The sequence below is a fragment of the Miscanthus floridulus genome, chromosome 10, assembly GCF_019320115.1.
Source record: "Miscanthus floridulus cultivar M001 chromosome 10, ASM1932011v1, whole genome shotgun sequence".
Lineage (NCBI taxonomy): Eukaryota > Viridiplantae > Streptophyta > Magnoliopsida > Poales > Poaceae > Miscanthus > Miscanthus floridulus.
In genome coordinates, this window is record NC_089589.1 from 119,428,563 (window position 1) to 119,451,993 (window position 23,431).

The following is a 23,431-nucleotide window of genomic DNA, read 5'->3' on the forward strand; positions in this document are numbered from 1 at the left end:
ATTCTACGCATCGCTACGAACACACAGTCGCGAGAGGCACGCTAATCGAAGCTACGGTTTAAAAGAAACAGTTACCGAAAAATCTGCTCACAAGAGAAAATATAAAACTATAAGCTTCACGTGTTTTAACTATATAAAAGCTTATATAAATTGAATTAAGTCAAATTTAGATTTGAATTATAAAACTAAAGTAAAACAAATCATATTTTATTTATAAAATCCAGTTGCATTCAAATTAGAGTTTAAACCATGAAATTCTAGAAATAGTAACAAGATAAACATTGTTACTAATGCGTAGATCTCGTTGTAATGAATCTAGCACAACTTGAACGATCAATTCGAAGCTAAAACGTAGAAGATATGAAATAAACAAGATTTCCTTTATTAAAATAATAGATTAAATCTAACCTTGAATTTTAAAAGTTGAAAACATATCTAACAGTAGTATGAATACGTAGACAACATAAATATGAATCTAACACAAGTTGAATAGATCAAATCGGAGTTAAAATAGAGAAAATATGGCCTACTGAAAGTAGTGGAAAATTTGTAAGTAGATGGAACTTAATTTTCAAATTAAAATAAATAAAATCTGAGTTTTAAATCTGGCAAGGACCTCGGGCAGGATAAGGAAGAAAGACAGGGGCTACTTTGGAAGAAACTAAGGACGGCGGGTTCAAAAATCTAAAACCGCAGGGACTCTTTAGCAAAATAGCTGGCGAAGGGGTAAGGGATGATCTGGACCACTGGATTGGAGATGGACGGCTTAGATTAAAAGAGAGGGAGAAAGAGAGAGGAGAGCTGCCGGAATAGGAGCTCGGTGGGGAAGTTGTCGCCGGCACAGATTGATTGCTCGCCGGAGCTATTGGGCAAAGCGCCTAGGGGCTCTAATTCAACTCTGTTTTGGCACAGGGAGATGGATAGGAACATGGCGAACTCGATTATGCGTCTTGCAGCGGCTATTGCTGAGCAGAGACTTCAGGCAGCGGGCTATGGCATCGGTGAAACTTCGGCGCACCGGTACAAGGCGACACAGAGCAAGATAGAGGGCGTGAAGGGGTTCTGTGGGTTCAAGAAGTTCATGCGAAGCTCTGCGAGGTACTTACCGTGACGATGGAGAAAGTAATCAATGTGGAGACGATGGCTTCTCACGGCGGAAACTGGACGGCGACGCTAGGATTCCTGGCGGTGCGACCGGTGGTCCTAGGCCTCAGTGGGGGACGGTAGGGCCATAGGGAGGCTGCTATTTAAGATCCGGGTACTACTAAGGGAGAGGGGCAGCGTGGACGGGGCAGACACGGCATCGTGCGAGTCTAGGTAGGATACGCCGAAGGTAGGAGAAGCACCTGATAGTGGGGTCCCACTAGTCGATGTCGAGAGAAAGAGAGGCCGGACGGTCAGTGAGGGAGAGAGGGCGCGGCGTAGGCTGCTGCCTTTGGCTGAGCGGAACTGGGCCGAGGCCGAGAGAGTGAGAGAGGGCGGAAAGAAAGGGAGGAGAGAGTGATGGGCCGACAGAGAGAAAGGCCGGGCTGGCACCAAGGATAAAAGGGGAAGAGAGGTCTGGACTGAGAGCATTAGGCCCAAGCGGGGGAATGAATCGAGGGAGAGAGCCAAGCAAGGGCAGGCCAGGCCAGCTACTAGGCCAAAAGGCCAATAGAAGAAGAGAGGGGAGAGGATTCGAAATTGGGTTTTCTTTTCTTTTTCTAATTTGACTTTCTAAATTGATTTTCCAATCTATTTCAAATATGATTTAAGCAAATTTAAATATGGTTTGAAATACACTTTGCAATTCATACAAAAATGAGAAATTTTAGAAAGTTTTCCAAAAATAATTTTTACAATTTTTTTAAATTCTTTTATTTTCAAATTCTCTTTTCTTTCTTTTCTTTTACTTCAAAGCCATTTTTAATTTCATTTGCAAAAGAAATTTAAACCATTTTGAATTTTCAATCAAAACCACTCAACCAAATAAATCAAATACAATGGCATGTATGCTCAAACATTGTGGCAGAACCGCTCGAAATAGCATACTTACGGAGGTACTCGTCTTCCACTAGACACTAAGCACCCCGAAAGCAAGCTACAACGGGCGGTATCCGTCGGGCACACCCCAAGGGAGAACCCGAAAGATCCACATTTTTCCCAAGGATCTAATAATGAGAACGGGTTACAATACAAGTCCATTTCATACATCAGGGATTCTTAAAAAATACATTATTACATTACCAAATGTCAGAGTGCGGAATGATAAACAACGGAATTTAAATAAACATCTAGCGATAGGAGCGAGAATTCCGTCTGAGCCCACCAGAAGAATCCTCCATACAAAGGTACTTCTCATGCATCACCTACAATAGGGGTAAATAAACCCTGAGTACACAATGTACTCGCAAGACTTATCCGACTAGTGGGAATAATTTCCCGACTCCAAGGACTATGATAAGCTTTATGGCTTGCTGGTTTCTTTTGGCAGAAAGCAATACTAATAGTGAGTCCTTATTTATTTATTATTATCAGCCGTATTAAGTTATCATCTAGCCAGTCTATATAAGCACCTGTTCTACTTTCAAGCAAGAGTTGAGCAATTAGTTCCATTTCTTCTCCTTTCAACTTTTAGTTCTTACTACGGTGCTAAATCGCAGACAAGCCGTACCGGATTTCCCGACGATTCGCGAATCAATGTGCCTAGCTGGGTGCCCCAAAAACACACGCCCCGCTTGTACCCTAGGCACAAGTAGGACTAACCCATCACTCTCCTATCCTGGGTGTCCAGGTCCCCGTCCAAACTTGGACTCCAAGCCCCCACTCCTGAGTCCCGGACTCAGTGTGGTGAAAGGACCTCCACCATCTCTGCCTCCCATTAGTCGGTCCAGAAAGAGCCGGATCCACGACAAGAGAGCAACAAGTCTTCCCTGCGCCCATACCCAAGTTTGCGCTCGGGACAATAAATCTATGACTTGCCTAGAGTCATATGCAATGATCGGTCCTTAATCAACACAGACAGGGAACAAGTGTCACCGAGCTATGCCCTGTTGGCCGCAGGACACAACCCTTTACACCCACCAATATCCAAACCATATCCCTACCCGGTCACCATTTATCTTTTCACCATTTTATAATGAGTGATCATATTTTATCACCTATTTGCGAGTAACGGCAGGTTACTCACGCTACCGATATCCTGAGCATAGTAGCTACTCGACCTGTACTAGTAGGACTCATGGGCAGATATATTTATGCATGTAGTTTCCATACAATGCCTGTAAATTAAATGCACATCACATATATATATTCAGTGATCATTAAAATAGAGGTTATGCACCGGGGCTTGCCTTGGGCAGGCGATGGCTCAGTAAGGTCAGCACCAACAGGCTTCGGGGCTCCCTCCTGCACGAGGATCTCCGCCTCGTACTCCTCAATCACCTCATCGTACACATGCTCATCGACGGGCACGAAATCTACCAGCTCATGATCTACATGCATGAAATGATGATGTAATGATTAGTAATATAACAACAACAGCTCTTAAAATAAAGGTACATCTGTTTAACCACTAAGATAGTGCTACTGACCATAATATTAAACTATCTATCGTTGCTGATAACAAATTTGACGTATGGTACACAACATTATAACAACTACATGTATTTTTACTTCTAACGCTGATCTACGCTACATACGATAAAGCAGGGGTAATAGCTACTCTACTTATCCATCTTCCCTAGGGCTACAAAATTTACAGCAAGTACCTACCAACCTAGTGAGCCTACTGTAACATTTTTATATTTACAGCTATCACCAATTTTCCACAAATATTCCTACAAATATTAATCTACATAATATTAGCTCTCTAGTTTTGAATTTATGACCCAATCCTTGTCACAGCCAACTGCAATCTAATGGTACTAACAAGTAGATGGTAATTTTGTGAACCTAACAAACTTGGTTTCACTATTTTTGGACATCTACAAAATTTACTACGATTTATCAAAATTCGGCTCATAACTAAATTAAATAAGCATTTCTCCTTTACTGGAAATTGAAGAAACCAATTCCTAACTCGCGGCCCAACTCGTGCAGCTCGGCCCAAAACTGCGCGACGCGCGCGCGTGCAGCGTGGCCCATGCGCGGGCGCGGCCCAGCCAGACGACGGCCCACGGCAGGAAGGATCTGCGCGCGTCGGTAAAATTGCCGAAATGCCCCCGGACTACTCTATATTCCTCGCGAGCTCTAAGGCACTATTCTGCTAGTTTACGGTTTTATAGTTACGCTCTTGGAATATTCTATCTTCACAACAACTACATCCCCGACACCTGCGCGCGCTCTGGCGCGGCGGTGCTGGCACCGGCGGCACACACCGGCCACAGCAGGTCTTCCCCTCCCCAACAACCAAGCCGACCCTTACCTAGGAGCAAACGCGACATGCCGGGCGAAGAAAGCACGAGCAGAGATGTAGTAGCGTGGTCTGACCACGGCGGCGGAGGTCCTGCAATCACGGCGGTGCCATTCCGGAGAATGTCAGCAAGGCCAGGGCAAAATAGGTAGCTAGTGAGCTCCAGTGACTCACCATGGAACCCTTTGAGGCGGTGATTCATTTGGAGATGGCCCGAGCCAAGCTGGCCACGTGCGCGCGGGGTGGTGCGGCGGCGCACGGCGATGGCACAGCCATGTCAGGGAAAGCGGGGTTACGACCGAGGTGCGCAGGGTACTTAGGAGGGGGAGACGAGGCCGGTGGTGCAAGGAATCGTCATGGGGTGCTTTGAATAGGTGGCTTGCCGTCGGCTCGCACCCGTCCGGTCTTAAGGACCCGGCGGAGCGGCGATTCCAAATTGAGGCACTGTGCAGCGGTACAAGCAGCGCGGTGGGGTCGGTTGGGTAGCCAGCTACCTAGCGGAGCTGAGGACACGACCAATTTGAATCACGGTACTGTCACCACGGCGAATCGAAGGAACGGTCCCACCGGCCATGGCGACAGCAGAGACACGGGATTTTTGGCACGGCTTGGCTCGGTCCAGTCGTGGTCGTCAATGCAAAGTACATGTGCCCACAACGATGTGAAACAGCAAGGCGTGCTCTAGGTGGTCGTCCGCACGGCCGAACCCGCAAGCCGACGAAGCTTGGTACAGCGTCACAGCGGACGGCGCCGGACAAGGGAAGTAACAGCTCAACGTGACGCCGAAGTGATGGTGGAGCAGGCGGCCGTCCCACGCGTGTGTAGCCGCGGCGAGTCAACATGAGCAATGCCGGGTGTGGTGATGGATGGCGTGTAGCGCGGCCGGGGTACCGTGCGACGCGATGGCGAGGTAGAGCCGCCAGAGCTCGGGCGCAGTGCGCTTGCGTGCCTGCCTGCGAGTGCTGGGTAGATACGTCCGCCCGCAGCAGCAGCGCGGGACCCGACGCACATCCGGCCAGAGCAGGGTAGGGCACGGGTGGCGTCCTGGACGCAACGCGTCAGCCGCGGTGATGTGAACCGCGCGCCAGCGCATGGCAGCAGCGCCAAGACCATGCGCGCGATGTGCTTGCACAGGGCGGCAGTGAGGATGCGGCCGGCGCTGCGGCGTGCGCTGGGCGAGGGAGCAGTGGCGCCAAGCCGAGCAGCGGCGGTGACCACGGCCAGCGCGGGCTCTGTTTGAAATAGGTGACATGCATGGTTTTTAAAGCTGTCGCAAAACCCTACCCGAAAGTCCAAACGCCAAACCGCTTCTTCTAAACTCCAGTGGGTACGTATAGCTATCAACCTATGCCACGACATCACGCTACTTCTTAAGCCAATCTCTCTACAAAAATTGCCAAACATGGCTTCGTCGACCCATTTTCAAACTTACGCGAAATGACTTAAACTTCGAACGGTTTCGCGTCGAATTCTAGTTCCGACCTACTTGATATACTAGCTAGCGAACCACGTCCTCGACCGCACCTATTTCACCGTCGCCTACGAAGTACGTACTACAACTTTATTAAAGTTCGCATAACGTTCTACATCATTTTTATTCGATAAAAATTCGCTTCGAATACTAAATAATGTAAAGCGACATGAAATGTAACGTTTGTTTCATGTTTCCGACGAATGTTTCAAGTTATGTACATTACTATATTACACACATCCACAGACAAGTATGATGCTCATGCAGTGTTTTAGCAAAAATAGTACAATGTAACACCGAGGGTGTTACAAACATGTTGCTACCTTATGATGAATTTTAATATACAAAAAGTTTTATTTCCTACATTTTCATGAGCACAAAAATTCATAATTAAATTATTTTAGCTCTATTTTCAAAAGAGGCAAATTTTAGGGTGTTACACAATCAAATTGGTCAACTAACATGGAAATTAATAAGGCCTAAATTGCTGCATAGTTCATCCTTCCAGCGAGCCCAAGCTGCCCAACTCATGGGAGGAGGAGTGCACATTAGCAAGAACGAACACCACCACCTCCGAATGCACAATTCTCATCTTCTGCCATGATCAGGTGGAGCCCTTCACCACGAGTGTGCAACCTGCAGAAGTTTCTTTTTAATAAAAGAAAATGGTTTGAGATCAGTTCCTGCGAGGCAGTGGCTCAACAGACAGGCCGTTACAGAGGAACGTGATGAGTTGGGTTAGGTTCATCCTGCCGTCCCAGTTCCCGCGGCCGGCCGCGACGATCATGGCACGGCACACTGTGGCGTCCTGTGGGATGCCGAGCCTCGCCAGCACAACCTGAAGGTCCGCCGCGTCGATGAACCCGTCGCGGTTGACGTCGAACACAGCGAAGGCGCGCCGCGCGTCATCGAGGGTTGGTTCCTCGGTGTTGAACAGACCGGACAGGGACAGCTCAGGCATGCCTGCCGCGATCGCAACATCGAAGACGTGCCGCACCTCCTCGATGGTTGGTTGCTCGGTGTTGAACAGATAGGACAGCTCAGGCATGCGTGCCGCCCATCTGCCTTATAAAATGGATTGGGGGAAGATGGCTTCCACCCATCTACCTTATAAATAGAGCTCATGGGACAAAGGTTAGGGGTTTCCTTCATCACACTCCAAACCCTTGTCTCTTGCATATCCATCTCTCCTGATTGGGCTTAGATCCGACATAGAGTATAATACGTAAATTTATCTTAAATGGACAAAGATTATAGAGTATCTAAATGGGCATTGTCTTAAGAAATGAACAGACAGAGAGTAAAGATAACCAATTTTGATTAGTTGTACCTACTCAGTTACACACAAAAAACTTTAGTCTTATGTAACGTAAGATTGTAGGCCATGCAAGGGTTGATAGGCTAGTTAATACTGCCTCCTTCCTAGAATATAAGGTACTAAAGGTTCAAATTTTGTCCTAAATTATAATGGCAGATATGCTTTCAATTTTGATTAAGAGGGCAAAAGAGGATGGCCAAATTAGAGGAATCATACCTCACCTGGTGGATGATGGATTGTCCATCTTGCAATATGCTGATGATACAATTCTTTTTATAGGGCATGATTTGGAGCAAACTAAGAATATGAAATTGTTGCACGGTGTTTTTGAACAACTATCGGGTCTGAAAATTGATTTCCACAAAAGTGAAATTTTCTATTATGGTGAGGTAAAGCATTAAGAGCAGGATTATGCTCATTTTTGTTTGTTGTGAATTGGGATCATATCTGTTCCAGTACTTAGTCATACCGATGCACCGCCACAAACTCTGCAATGCAGACTAGGGTGTATTGAGGAAAGATTTAGATGTAAACTAAGTATTTGGAAGGTAAAACATGTGTCCTATAGGGGCTACTTGTTTTACTAAATTCAGTCCTTAGTAACCTACCTATGTTCATGATGTCCTTTGAAATACCAAAAGATGTTCCAAATAAATTTGATTTCTATCGATCAAGGTTCTTTTGACAAAGTAACTAGAGAAACCCTTCAGTTGCTCCTAGTCTCCCGTCGCCATGGCTACCCTAGTCCTCCATCGACTCGGGCGCCACCGGGAGAAGGCCTTCAAGATCAGCTTCTGCCATCACCTAGGCGCGGCTATGTCTGCTCGTCCTGGGTGTTAGAGGATGCTTCGTGAAGATAGGGAGGAATGCCTCCATGGTATGGTCCCGCTACTAATTGCAGTCCGCGGTTAGAGCATGCGGAATCAATACCATGGAGGTCCTAGCCAGAGGGCCTAGCCAGAGCCGTCGAAGACCTCATCGGTCTTTGTCGGCGAGTTAGGCAGTCGAAGGGCTTCAGCACAAAATCTTACCATCGACTCTGGCCCCGTGTATCCATTCGGTGACTTGGTCGTCCGTTGGCATGTGTGTTCCTCTCTCCTGTGGTCTATGGAGTAATCGACTGAGGGAATAGATGGCCTCGTGGTTCTGCTTCTCCTCATCCTCCCACTGCTCCCATGGGGATGTTAGAGGAAGTTTCACGAGGCTGTTCCCCATCTCGATTCTCCTATGTCGTCGGGTATGGGTTACCCCCATATGTGTAAGGTCTTTGTTATTGTACATCTTGTAGTATTGTTGAATTTATCAATAAAGAGTTCCTTTAACGACTTTATTGTTGAATGTTTGACTCAGTTCTAGTTTATTTTGTACTTAATCTAATATTTGCCAGTTACAATCGGGTAGAACGGGTGACGGTTTACTTGTGCGCAATTAGATCAGATCACACTGGTTTCAGCAGTATCGAACGGTGATCGGTCTAGGTAAACAACTGTATTAAATGGTGAACATATGTGCAATTAGATCAAAATTAAAATGGCACTGGTTATCGCAGTTAGCTGTGATGTTGGCAATATCGTTTTAAAGTGTCGAACGTGTTTCGTTGTAAGTCGGTATCCCCGGCAAAAACTCTTGTTATGCTTTCAATACAAAGCTAGGAGCAAAGCCTTTGGTCTAAAAAAACAATTGTGCCAGGGAATCGAATTTGCCAGGGAATCAAATGTGCCAGGGAATAAACAAGAGAGGTAGACGCAGGTCTTATGGGGAGCTGTGCGAGCCTAGCGCTAGTGAGTTTGTTTCATGCAATCTCTCTCCTATAAATAATATAAACAATCCTCGCTAGCTATTTAAAACCCCGTTGGGGACGCCCTAACTAACGGTGACTTATTTCAAACATTGGGCGTATCATACGTTTACCTGTGCGAGGGTATTCGCGTAATGGAATCTTCACCAAGCACTTCAACTTCCCATGTACTCATGCGCGTCTCCTTTGGTCTGCCAGATATTGCGCGTCCTGCTATAGATGAGGATGAAATGTGCCAGGGAATCAAATGTGCTAGGGAATAAAATGGATGCCCTGCCTCATCTTCCCCAGTGCGTCGCCCGTGACCCGCATAGGTGATGACCACTCAAGTCACGGAGTTCACTGTTTCCTTCCCTGCTCGCGAGACGTGTGGCTTTTTAAGGCAAGCTAAGGGCAGCCTCTCAAGCTCACTCCAAACCTTCTTCCTCCATTAGCATCAGACAAACTAGAGAAAACCTTGAGTTGCACATATGGTATCACGTCGCCATGGTTGGCTCATCCTCGTTCGACTCTAGCGCCGCTGGGAGAAGGCCTTCAAGACCAGCTTGTGCCAACACCTAGGCGCGGCTATGTCCACTTGTCCTCGGTGTTAGTGGAAGTTTCGCGAAGATAGGGAGGAATGCTTCCATGGTCTGTCACCACTGCTGACCACAGTCTGCGGTCAGAGCTTGCGGGGTCAAAACCATGGAGTGCACCAGCATTGGACCTCAGCGAGTGGGGTATTCTGTAATGGTGTTGCTGTGACAAGTGGTTGTCACGGAACCAAAATGTGCCCTGCTCAGCTTAGCGTATCAATTCGAAGGCTTGGACGTCATTTTGCGTCAGTTGTTCCTCTCTTCTACTTGGTTTTTGGTGCGGGTTGGTCTCCTAATGGCCCCTTCTGCTCCTAGTGGGATGTTAGTGGAAGCTTCACGAGGATGCTCCCCACTGTAGGGCTGAGTTGCGGTCGGGTATGGGGAAATCCCTAACTCGATAGGTCTTTGTTATTGTACATCTCATAATATTCGAATGTGATGCAATTTATTGATATTATTGTGTGATGTTCGGCTCAGTTCGAGTCTATTTCGTACTGAATTGGCTGATCGATTTGGGCTTAGTAATGCACTAAATTGGCTGACTCAAGTTGAGGAATAACCAAGGTGAATGACGAACGCACTAGCCAGCAGCTAAGGCAGTAGCGCATGTCAATACGCGTATCCTTGTACTAATGGTGACTAACTCCCCTCGGCGGTGGAAAATAAAAAACAAAGAGACAGCAAAATGAAATGCAAGATTACATCTAAGCATGACAGTACATAATTCAGCAGTAAACATATATTACAAGTCCTGTGGAATTACTAATTTAGTTGTAGAAATATAAGCAATGTAAACAACATAAGTACGAATAAATATGTGGTGGAAACCACCTACTAGGTGGAAACATGGAAACTTATTTTTGAAAAATTCATACAAATATCAACGTGGTCGCTATGAGCACGTGCATGTAGTATGGCAGGGTGCCTACAGTACTCCATGCCTCCTCTCTAGTTCCTGCCAGCACGTGTTCCTAGAGAAATACAAAGGCTTTCTCTACAGTATGATATGGTGATGAAGTGCTAACTCATCGCAGTATTATTCGGTATGAGCTTCACTCAATTCCCACTGGAGGCCTTGTTTGAATGAACAAATATCAATGTGGAGAATAAGGAGTTCACTCCAAGTTGAATTATACATGCAAGTTGAATTGGTCGTGTCTTGCTGCTCATTACATGACGAACAACAACCATTGTACATTCACATTAATGGACGAATAAAAATCATTGTACACCATGGAATATGTTTTGATCCAAAGATGGTGCAATAAGTTGAATTTGCCAAGATTGTATGCAAAACATCCTCAGAACATTCATCATTGTACTCCCTGTTGTATTCACCATTTCACTTTCCCAGTGTGTATCATCCGGTGATCGTGTCGTCCTGCTTCAGATTGCTTTGACAAAGTGATCCGGTGCTGCTATACAGTGAGAGACATATAATGCAGTTTGTAAACGCACTATACCACTCTGTGTGTGGTACGTTCAATTCAATCTCGATGGTGGAGCCCAAATGGACGCCGCTTGGGTTTCGCAGGCTACACTAGTCGAGGAGGCGGCGGTTGCAGTCCCCGAGGTGCAACGCTTCCCTTCAATGTTCGCCTAATTATTTAATCGTCCACACCACTCTTCCACCACACACCACTGTGAAAACCCCAAACTATCGGTCCACAGGATCCATATATCCTTCAACACACTGTTTGGCTGTGAGATCTCTTACATCAATCCTTCAACGCAACACATTGAACATCAACAAACAGTATGTCCTGAGATTACATCAATCCTTGAGCACAACACAATGAACATCAACAGACAACATGCCTTGATATTACATCAATCATTGAGCACAACAAATTGAACATCAACAAACAGGGTTGAGTTAATTAGCCTAGACCTAGAAATAGTACATTAATTATGAATAAACATGGTTCAGCTAATAAGTTCTACTCCTCTATAACCAGAGATGAAGATCATAGCAAGTACAGATACAACACTATTTGAAAAGATACATTACTGCAACCGCAATAGCAGCACCAACCACTAGTGTGAAAAGCCTAACAATTGTAAGCAAAGATTGCACTACGTTTACCTCAGCAGGCACCAATCTCTGTGTTGTTGAAACTAAAGAAAAAAGGGATGACTGATGTTGGTTTCATGGATCCGAATCGCACATTCAAGGACACGGTTACTCCATATGATAGATGGCGACCTCAAGTGGAGAAGAATCTGTTGAGGTTCTTAGATAACCAACATGACAAGACGATGATACTCTTCCCTTACAACTTCAAGTGAGTGTTAATGTCTTGTCCACATTTTATTTTGCTTATTCCATATTGACTTTAGTTAATGAGTTATGCCTGCGTATAAACATGCAGCTTTCACTAGATATTGCTGGTCATCGATATGCCCAATAGTTGTGTAAAAATCTTTGACTCAATGAGAAAACCCCGAGAAGATTACCAAGATATGATAGATATTCTCCAGTGGTAATTTTGGTCTCGCACACTGTATACTCTCTTATGCCATTTTATTGACATCATGGGGAATAACTCCATTTATTTATTTTCTTGGGCAGTACTTGGGCTACGTTCGCTAAGAAACACCATAATGGTAATTGGATCGTGCCTCTGGATATAGTCCAATACCTAGTAAGTACTAGCTAGGTCATCGCATCTTTATTTAGTTCAATTCATTATTACCATGCTTCATTAGTTGATGATGAATCTTTTTCTCGTAAAGTGGTGTCTGAGGAAGGAAAAGGGGAACAACTTATGTGGATACTACGTATGTGAGTTCCTCATGTAGTACACGATGAAAACAAGTGAAGAGGTCCTCGAAGTACATAAAAAATATACATAATTTATTTATTACCATTGTGTTGATATATATAATCATATATATTCATACTTTTCCTTTCATTCGAATTGAAGATTGAATGGATGCAGCAAAGGGTCTTGCGAACTAACCAGATCAAAGCAATTCAAGTGGCATTGTCAGGATTTCTTATAGATGAGGTCATAGATCCCAAATGCGAGTACTACTATGACAAAAAAGAAATATTACCTAGTAGCCATACGACTGAAGATTTGGGTTGAATGAAATCCCAAGGACATGAGTACAAGCTCTTGAAATATTCCATGAATGTACAACCTCTTGAAATGATATATATAGTTTCATATATTTCACATACGACCAGGATTAGTATCAGTCTTCGACTGAAGCTCAATCACCCTCTCCATGCCGCACTCGTCACAAATAATTAGAGGGAGGCCCATCTCTTCCCCAACATCGTCTTCTTCTGCATACGGTGGCCTCCGAGGATGTATGCTCTGTGACGACAAGCAATCCATCCGATGAGACATGGTGGTGCTAGAAGCAGGGGAATGAAGAGGAGAGGAGTAGGGGGATGAGAGCAGTGGTTGGCATCAGGGGCGACAAACCCTAGCACAAAGGGGGAAGAAAGCCGCGACTATTATAGAATTATGGGCAACGACTGATTTTACCATTATATTGTACCATTGCAAACTGGAAGGACATTTTTGTCTATGCTCATGCCCCAAAGTCAAAACAGATCTAACACCACGTCTATGCCATGGTGTACGCTCTTCCATGTCTACCATATTTGCCGTATCATAGGGTTCTTGATGCAATTATATGTCCACGTTCGGTGGCCATGGAAATGAAGCAACACCGCCGGGCAGTCACAAAATGACGGTGATGATAAAGTATCTATGCCGGCTCCTCTAACGCACCGGTGGTGATATTCAGTAGCTATAAAATAGCGCTAGGAGGGGGAGGAAAATGACTCCCCCAAAATTTCCCTTCCCCGCCCTCCCCTCAGGCGAAATGCTCTCCTCAAGTTCAAGATGCTCCAGTCCCCACTTGCCATCGAGCTGCCCCTGAGGCCATGGGGCATTGACCTCGGCTCTCGCTACGGGTCCTCCCATCTACCGGCGCAAGGGCCTCTGGTGAACGGTGCTGTGAGCACGAGGGATGCTGGAGAGCGGGCAGGGTGGACGGGTAGCTCGACGATGAGTGGTGGATTGGAGCATCTGGAACCTGACAGCGCGGGGTGTTGACCTCTTCTCTCTCTGGGGTCATCCCATCCGTCGGAGGAAGGGCCTCCGGCGAATGATGCTGCAAGCACGAGGGATGGCAGAGAGCGAGCGGGGTGGAGGGGCACCTCGATGGTGAGGGGTGGACAGGAGCATCTGGAACCTAAGGCGATAGGGTGTCGACATCACCTCTCGCTGGAGGTCCTCCCATCCGTCGGCGCGACCTCATGGTGGTCGCATCCAGCTACCCGCCTGCCGTCCCTCACAGTACATCTGAGGTATTCAAAATTAAATATCTTCAGAATTGTAGATTTTATTTTAATTTCCTTTTCAAATGCTGTGGATGTTCTCAAATTGTTGTTAATTTTGGGTTAAAAACTTCAGTACATGTAGGTGGTGTATTCTAAAACTGTATATATGCCATGCCAATGATTTGGCAAGTCAAAGTTAGGTAAAAGGTTGCCATGGATTTGGCAAGCCAAATGTGAGAGGTTGGCAAGTTTTGGTAGCCAACCAAATAATAGCCAAAATCATGGCTTACCATATATTTGGTTTGGAAAATTTTGGAAGCCAACCAATCAGGCTCTTAGCTTGTTCGTCGACAGAGAGAGTTCATACACGGAATACGTTGACCCCGTGCACATTGTTTTTTGTTAGGACTTTTTCTACCAAATTAGGGGATGATGTACACTGCGAATGAAGTAGCAGCGGCTGATACTTTTGCTAGAATCATCACACTCAACCTAGAGTCAAACGACAAGGATGGTAATCCGTGTGCATATTCATAGCAGCTGTTTCTAGGAATAATCTTGTAGCCTGAGTATTGTGTAGGCACCCATGGCTAGTGAACACAATGTTAGACAACCCATGGAGGCAATTGATGTCATGGATCGGGTAGAAGTTGTATCAATTTTACAAAAAAGTTCGCCCTTGGCAGGCATATCAGGTGGTGGATCGACCATTTTAGTTTCGTTAGTATATATAAATGCATTTATGTGAACACCAAGGTGAATGTGTCTAACTACACATTTGATTGTAGTTTTTGATGAATTGACAAAGGGCTTGTTGTTTAACAAGTCAGATATCCTCCATACTTGTAGTCATGCCATGTAAGTTTATTGCAAATGACTCATTTTGTAGTACACATTACATGTTGAGTGGTTCAGCCCAGCTACTTTCCATGGGGACATTGTGAATGCAGGAACCATTATACATGTCCATTTTGACATCATCTTATAGGAATGCACTTTCACTATTTTTGGCAGACCAATTTGGAGATATCTGGGTTGCAAGCTCTTGGCGGTTTCATTATGGAGTGATTTCATGTGTGGGATGAATCTAATGCGCATGTAGCCTCATCTATGATCTCTCCTCCGACTCAGAGGTTGGCCCCTGAAGCCCTTCAATCAATTGACAACCTAGCGACCTACTTAGACTGTGCAACAAAGCTTGTCTTAACTGTGTTTCACCTTTTTTCTTGTGTTGCAAACAGTAGTGTCATCTTTAGTGGAGCTGACTATTTTGGAGATATCTAGGCTGCAAGAAGATCTTGGTGGTTTCATTATGGAGACTATCACCTTATCTAATCAAGGTGCTACAGTTCCTGACCTTGGAATGCTGGTTTCATTTTGGACGTCTATATATTTGCTCTGGTTGGATTTGGATGTTATGTCGCTGTGGTTTAAAACTATGTATGTTGTTGTCGTTTTGTATGGATATTTGTCTCGGTTGTGTTCTGAAAAATATATATATTGCTGGCGATGCGTAAGCCACGAAATTTCTGTATTGTTGGTGCTATAATATATTGTGAACAATAATGATGCACATTGGTAACATCGGTGGTAGTGGACAAAATATTACTGCCGGAACAGACACAATGGCGGCGGTGACGCTGCCCCTCATTACAGCTGGAGGGAGCACCGACCACGTGCTGGCACCTACATCACCGTCGGATGGTACCCCGGACCAGCGTTGATATTCTTCTCATAATAGCCGGATGGTATGACGGACCGACATTGATGTTCTCGTCATCACAGCCGGATGGTACGCCCGTCCAGCATTGATGTTCTTGTCATCACCGCTGGATGGTAGGACGACCTAGAGTTGACAAGTTCATCACCACCACCGATTGGTACACTACCCTAGTGATGATATGTACATTGTCACCGCCGGATGGTACGCCGGGCCAACGTCGATGGTTACATTATCACCGCCGGATCGTATGTCGAACCGACGTCGATGGTTACACCATCACCGCCAGATGGTACACCGAACCAGCGTTAATGGATACAGCATCACCACTGGATCGTATGCCGACCCAGCATCGATGGTTACACCCTCACCGCCGGATCATACCAGGCCGGCAGTGGAAAGACACCGTCACCGCCGCATAGTACGCCAGACCGACGGTGGTAAAATACCGTCTCTAACCACGTCCACATCGGAGAGCAGCACGGGCAACGGCCAATGGACACGGAGGCATGGAGACGTGGAGGCGTCTCCATTCCTTCCACTTCCACCACTCACCACCACCTATAAATATTGCATGGCAGGTGTCCCAATGTTGCCACTGCAGTAGAGAGCAGGAGAGGTCAGCCCACAGCTAGAGCCGAAGCCAGTGCACATGCGTCTTCAACCTACACTACACGGCGTTGGCAGCCGAAGAGACAGGGAGGGTCTATCCTCCATTGAGGGCCACCGAGCGTGGTGAGGGCAAGCAGCTAGCAAAGGATATACATGAACTCCCAAGTCCCATCTGATCCAGCAACTATAAGAGCAGAGCAGCAGCAGGTGAGAGGATGTCGTACCTGCTTCTGGCCAAGCCGGTGTGGTGCGGCCTCCGCCGAACCACCACTGTTAAGTCATCTCGTCTATTAGTAGCATTCTATGTACATGACCTAATGATGACCATGACTGACCAGGGGAATAAACAACGGATGTGCAGAGCTGGGGCGGCTGGGGAAGGAGGTGGGCAAGTGCGAGTACAGCGACGTGCACGTCATGTGGGAGATGCTCAGCAATCCCAGCGGCAGCGGCGTCAGGGATGGACACCACGTCAGCGGCAGCGACAGCGGAGATAAAGGTCATCGATCTCCGCTGACAAACACCAACAGGGCCAAAACCGTTGGTAATGGGGGTTCTGGAGCTGGCGATGATTAGCTTTCTATAGTAGTGACCTGGTATGATTCTGATTGCTCTCAATGTTATGGGTGATGGATTAACTACTGATTTTATTTATATATGTGAGAGCACATGTATATCTGTTTAGATTTTAGCTTTTTGACAAACAACAGATAAGCTGTAGATGACATGGCACCTAGTCTATTGCGACATTTAGTTATCAATTTCGTTGGATTATATCATTTGTGTAGGAAAGACAATTTCCACTACGTACAAGGAAATGTGTCTTTTTCCATTGGAATATTTTTATACATGAGGAATGACATGCATGATCACTTCACCTTTACACATGTTACAACCTTAGTCACATCATAAATGTTTCACTTTATAAACAAGACGAGTATGTAAAGTTATGACTTGCTCATGTGTATCAAAGCCTTTATCAACGAACTTTGTTGTAGTGTTGTACTCATGGTTAAAGCTTGCATAGTGGTTAGGTGAGAATTTATTCAGCAATGAATGAACAAATGCTACAAGATCGACACTAATTGAAATCCCCGTATGTACAGATGCATGCACACACATAGAATGTACAAAATTAGAATGCATATAGCGAAACATGGCAATTGCCACACAGTCCCCATGTTCTTGATTACAATTTACTTTAGTATTGTCTAAACCCAATATTGTATCACTTTGACAAAATTTTAAATCAACATTGACGACAAAATAACACTGTCAAGATATCTATCATAAATAATTCACTGAAACAAACTTGATGTTCAAAATTTTGGATAGATTTTTTAGGAAGTTTGTCAAAGTTAGGGAAATGTCAAAGTTAACTTGTTTCCATATAGAATGGAGAATGACAAATTTTATGCAACTTTTGTTCCTTGCTCTAGCTACAGTATGAGTCTAACCTTTAATATATAGATGAAGAGGAGCATGGCCAACCTCCTAGCTATCTAAAACATAAGTTTGGTCTCAAAGGCATATATCTGTTCACAAAGAAAGACAACATGATTACTAATGTAAACCTTACTCAGCAATGCTGCAAAAACTCAAGAAAAAAGAGACAAAGTTGGGGCTTAGCATTGATTTTTCTATCAAAAAAGTACAACTCATTTGTAAAAAATTGTATATACAAAGAACACAGTTAAGAAATAGACTCAGATAAATCTCAAACAATATATTGATTATTTCTGGGAAGTTGCACACGCCGGTATGAGAGCTTTGTTATAAGTACAACTCATATGTAATCTAGAAGATGGCACCTCCAACTATGGGTTGCTGCCACGACAAGGCATGGTTCATCAAAGATATCTGGTTAAATGGTGACAATTGTTGCTGCTGCAGGAAAGCGGTAGCCAATGGGTTAGCAATTGCCAGTGGGTTAACTGGAAGGAGCTGTTGTTGTTGCAGGTATGCGGCGGTGTTCGTCGCAGCCAGCTGGTTGAATGGAAGAAGCTGTTGCTGTTGCAAGTAGGCGGCAGGGTTCACCACGATTAGTTGACTGAGCGCTGGTAGGATTTGTTGTAGCTACCGTTGTTGCAGGTATGCAGCAGCGTTGGCTGCAGCCAGTGGGCTAGATGCAAGCAGTTGTTGTTGTTGTAGGTAGGCGATAGGGTTTGCCATGTCTAGTTGACTGACCACTGATAGGACATGTTACAGTTGTTGTTGTTGCTGGTATGCAGCAACGTTCGCCAGAGCTAGTGGGTTGGATGCAAGCAGCTGTTGTTGCCAGTAGGTGGTAGGGTTTGCCATGGCTAGTTGACTGAGTGCTAGCAGGAACTGTTGCTGTTGTTGCTACGCTGCGATGGTCGGTACGGTTAGATGGGCTGTGGATTGCTGTTGCAATTGCGCAATTGGTTGTTGTAAGATGCTCGCCAAAAGCACCTGTTGTAGCCTATAGGCCTGCGTAGCTGGGTTTTCAAACCCCCTAGGAGTAATTGGTGAGAGGAACTATGGAATAATAGCATTAGGAGCAAGTGAGCACTACGGAATAATGACCGCAGTTGTAGCGCTCACTCAGAGAGCAAGGAGTGCAAGGAGGGCAAATATCTTGGTAGCCATTGTTGCGAGGACGTTGCTAGTTTGTTTCACTTGGTATGTTTCTGATTTCTCTCAATGTTATGGGTGATGGATTGACTACTGATTTGGGGCCTATTTATACAAGTGAGAGCTCATGTATATCTGTTTAGATTTTGGCTTTTCGCAAACAACAGATAAGCTATAGATGACATGGCACCTAGTTGATTTTGACATTTAGTTATCAATTTGATTGGATTATATGGTCTATGTAGGAAAGACAATTTCCACTACGTACAAGGAAAATGTGTCTTTTTCTATTGGAATATTTTTTATACATGAGGAATGACATGCATGATCACTTCACCTTTACACATGTTACAACCTTAGCCACATCATAAATGTTTTACTTTATAAACAAGACGAGTATGTAAAGTTATGACTTGCTCATGTGTATCAAAGCCTTTATCAACAAACTTTATTGTAGTGTTGTACTCATGGTTAAAGCTTGCATAGTGGTTAGGTGAGAATTTATTCAGCAATGAATGAACAAATGCTACAAGATCGACACTAATTGAAATCCCCGTATGTACAGATGCATGCACACACATAGAATGTACAAAATTAGAATGCGTATAGCTAAACATGGCAATTTCCACGATGTCCCTTTGTTATTGATTACAATTTACTTTAGTGTAACACCCTAAAATTTGCTCTTTTTGAAATAGAGTTAAAGTGATTTAATTTTGTATTTATGTGTTCATGAAAATATAGGAAAACAAATCTTTTCATTAAATTAAAATTGATTATAAGGTTTAGCAATTTGTTTGTGCATACATGTTGGTGCATTGGATTTATTCGATTGTGTGACTTTGTCGAAAATTTAAAATGATTTGAATTGCTTTTGAAAATGACTTTGGAAAATGCTTGGGAAAAACAGACAAAAGAGGAAGCTTTTCCTTTCTCAGCTTCAAGCCCAAGCGGCCCAGCCCTTTTTCCCCACGCAGCGTGCTTCCTCTCTCCTCCGCAGCCTAGTGCACCTGCCGGCCTTTTCCTTTTCCCCGTAGCCCACCCCAAGCCGAGGCCCACGCGGTGTTCCCCTCTCTCCCCCACGGCCGCTTCAGCTCTCCTCTTCGCACAGCCCATCTACTTCCTCATGCTCTGGTCATGGGCCGGCCCAGCACCGCGTCGCTTTCGCTCTCCTCTCTTCCACTTGGTGTCGCTGACAGACGGGCCCATGTGTCAGCGCGACGTCGTCTTCCACCTTTAGTCGTTTCCTTCCCGGACTCTCTCCGCCATGTCGGAATCCGCGTCCGTCCCGCCTCTGCATTGTGCCATGCGCCCCACATCTCCCTGGCCTTAAATACTGAGCCCGCACCACGCCGCTTTCCCCTCATAACCCTCAGCGCCGCCGTAGCCCCGTCAGAGCTCGCAGCATCGCCAAGGAACCCTAGCCGCTGTGCTTGTGGACCGCCTATCAGGCATTGCGGCTCTTTTGTGCCTCGAACACCGATGATAACCCCCTAGGTGAGCTCACCTTCACTTCCTCTTTCTTTCGGTGCCCTTGCTTCGCGCTGTCATGGCCCATAGGCTCTTCTCCAAGAACGTCGATGAGCTCTACGGTCGCTGGCCATGGCTCCATCGCGCTAGCCCTACTATTCTAGCGGTTGTTTCCTTACTCATCTCCTCCCATCTAATCTCTACCACCCATCCTTGATCCAACGACCGATATTGGTCAGTACCCCTTTGACTGGTAACTTTGCTAAAGAGCCCCTGAAATTTTCTATGTTTAAACCTGTGATCCAAAGCGTATTCCACAGAATACGTTTTCTGTTTTTAAAATGTAGTTTCCTTCGGATTAGTTACAAAATACATTTTCTCTTTCAGAAAGCATAGAATTTCTCTGTTAGATCCAAAATACGTTTTCATCTATTTATAGTTTTGCCACTATTTTCTTTAGGCCATAACTTCTCCGTTTTAACTCTGATTTGACCTGTTCAAGTTGCGTTAGATTCATAATTGGGTAATCTACATGTTCATCCTACTATTGAACATGTTTCAAATTTTGAAATTTGAGATTAGATTTAATCTATTATTTTATTAAAGGAAATCTTGTTTAATTCATAACTTCTTCGTTATAGCTCCAATTATAGTGCTTTTCGCTTCTGTGTGTTCGTAGTGACATGTAGAACATCTTTAAAACCTTTTTACTTGTTGTTTCATATGTTTGGTGTACTGTTCTAATTTAGTTCTATTGTTTGCTTCGTGTATGATTGCATGGATGCTTGTGTGGTGCTTTATGATCATGTCCAGTCGATGAACTTTACGTGTTGATCAAGAAGGAGTTCCATTGAAGGTTTGGACTAGAAGAAGGATATAAGTTTAAGGCAAGTATAGCATGGGATCATCTTTGTTTCCTATCAACTTTAATACATTTAATTCATATTGCAAGTGTCAGCTTGATAGGGATTCCCTAGAATTGAACTTATACCTTGTCTCCTATGGGATATGCATTGGGTAGCTTTGCTAGTGCTCAACTAAACAATGATCTTGTAACTTGACTAATGGTATATGCAATAAATATTAAAACATTACTTTTTTGCAACATGGAACAAGGGAGCTAGAGCATTGGGCTGTTTTCATGGTGCTCCAGATTCCTCTCCTGTTTACACCAGAATTTGGAAGAAGGATCTTAGAAGCTTGAGCGCTCCCAAGATCATGTCAGCAAGGGATCAATTGCATGCAGATCGAAACCAGCTGATTCAGATGCAGCACTAGGATCAGCTTTCTTCAGATAGCGCCAACAGATAACGACAGAGGCTATGATTGACGCTGGGACGAGACAAGCTGGGCTCTACAAAAAGGGAAAGATTAGAGTCCAAGTTATCTTAAATTAGGAATGTTTTCATTATGCCAAAGATTGTATTGAGTCGTACTCGAGTAAGGTTCATTTTAGACTCCGGGTATAAATACCAAACCCCGGCTATTGTAAAAGATAATCAATCAATCAAATATAAGTCAATTTACTTTTTTGGCTTAGGCCACCCCTTAGGAGTAGGAGTAGAGTATATCTCGGCGAGTTCTTCAGCGAGTATGGCTGCATCGATCCGGTCGACCTCCACTGCTTGTCTATAAGTACCGTCATGGTTTATACCTCTGTTCGTATGGCTGCATCGATCCGGTCGACCCCCACTATGACTCTGGTATAGGCTAGTTATCGACTCTTGTCTAATTCAAGTATGGCAGGTGTGATTCTGCCTCACACCCCACTGCTTGAATTAGATCAAGGTCAAGTTATCGGCTCTACCTTAGGTCTTTGGTAGATTCATTAAGTTACCGATATTGCTTATTGCTTTCATTGTTTATCTAATTAAAACAATATCACTCTGCCCGATTGAGATTGATCTGGATCGGCCTTAGATCATATTTAACCCATCGTTTGCTAATCTAAAACTGATTTAATCTACACCTTAAACAATGAGTTATGTTTTATCGGCTATTTTATATCAATCTTAATCGTGCATAGCGTGCTGTTAAGGCATGTTCGATCTTGAGTAGATCTATTGGTTAGCGAGAACCGTTTCATGGCCCGTTATCATGGCCTGTGGGATTCTGCCTCTCACCCCACTATTAGCACCATGGAGCGGGGATTATTGGTTGATAGATCTATTCCTGAGAAGGCATGACCTTAATTGTGCGCTATGCCTGAATCGGCTGTTTAGCCGATATCGAGTGCTTTCACGAACAGTTCACATTACGAGCCCGTTGAAGTAGAGATAAGTTGAAAGATATGTTAGCCCCATGATCTTGTTATTGTAGTACGGCCTGCATGATTCTGCCTCATGCCCCACTGATATTAGTAATGAGTTAGGGTCGTCGAGTCTATTGTTGTTTCTATGGTCTACATGATTCTACCTCATGCCCCACTGGTCATGGCGATAGATAAGATCTAACATGTTCATTAGATTTATCTTTATCAAATGGTTAAGTGATGTTGAATTGTTTCTTTATATAAAGAGGGGTTCGGTTGCTTGTAATCATTGGCTCAGTTTAAACCGATCATCATTGATATCTTATTGCCATTGATTAATTTTTGCTCGAATTATATTTATCCTAGATGATAACCAATTCTTCTAACACAACCCCATGAGCTTTAACCGATTTATTCTTATGTATATGCTGGAATCGACTATTTAGTTGATCTCCTCTCATATCGGCTCTTAGAGCCACACATTCGGGACTGTCTGGCAACACCGGCCCGTTTCACCCTTAATTACTGATAAGCTTTCTCTCTTTGTCAATTGCAGGATCAAATTAACTGACACGTCTCAGGAGGATTGCGTAGGATCGACCACCCTTGCGCTGAAGCTAGGCGAATCTGCTCCATCGAGCGGACCCTTCCGGCTTGCTGCGTGTGTCCTTGGCACGGAGACGAAAATTCTGTGTCGACACACGTTTCTGTCATGCTCGGTGGGACCCCACAATCATCATGGCGGTTCACAACAACGACAACATCCTTATGGTACATTATGAGGACCTACCTGATGAAGATAAGGATACCATCAACAAAGCTACAGAAGAATTTCAGAAGAAGTATTTGTTGTCCTATACCAAAACACGTGACAACACAATTATTCAGAAATTTCCACTACCAAGAGTTCTACTACACGGACAGA

The 23,431-nt window shown here is 44.6% G+C and overlaps 1 protein-coding gene and 1 pseudogene across 1 annotated transcript; both read right to left on the reverse strand.

Annotated features, from left to right (window-relative positions):
- Window positions 1-6,540: 6,540 nt before the first annotated feature.
- On the reverse strand, window positions 6,541-6,912 carry LOC136489430 (probable calcium-binding protein CML46). The gene has a single exon (XM_066486071.1). It carries the CDS (start codon window positions 6,910-6,912, stop codon window positions 6,541-6,543), a length of 372 nt encoding a protein of 123 aa, XP_066342168.1.
- Window positions 6,913-17,987: 11,075 nt separating this feature from the next.
- On the reverse strand, window positions 17,988-18,800 carry LOC136489431 (kafirin PSKR2-like; annotated as a pseudogene).
- Window positions 18,801-23,431: the final 4,631 nt, after the last annotated feature.

Bases quoted from the DNA above. Each gene is read 5' to 3' on its own strand.
- LOC136489430 (XM_066486071.1), bottom strand. From the start codon at position 6,912: ATGCCTGAGCTGTCCTATCTGTTCAACACCGAGCAACCAACCATCGAG.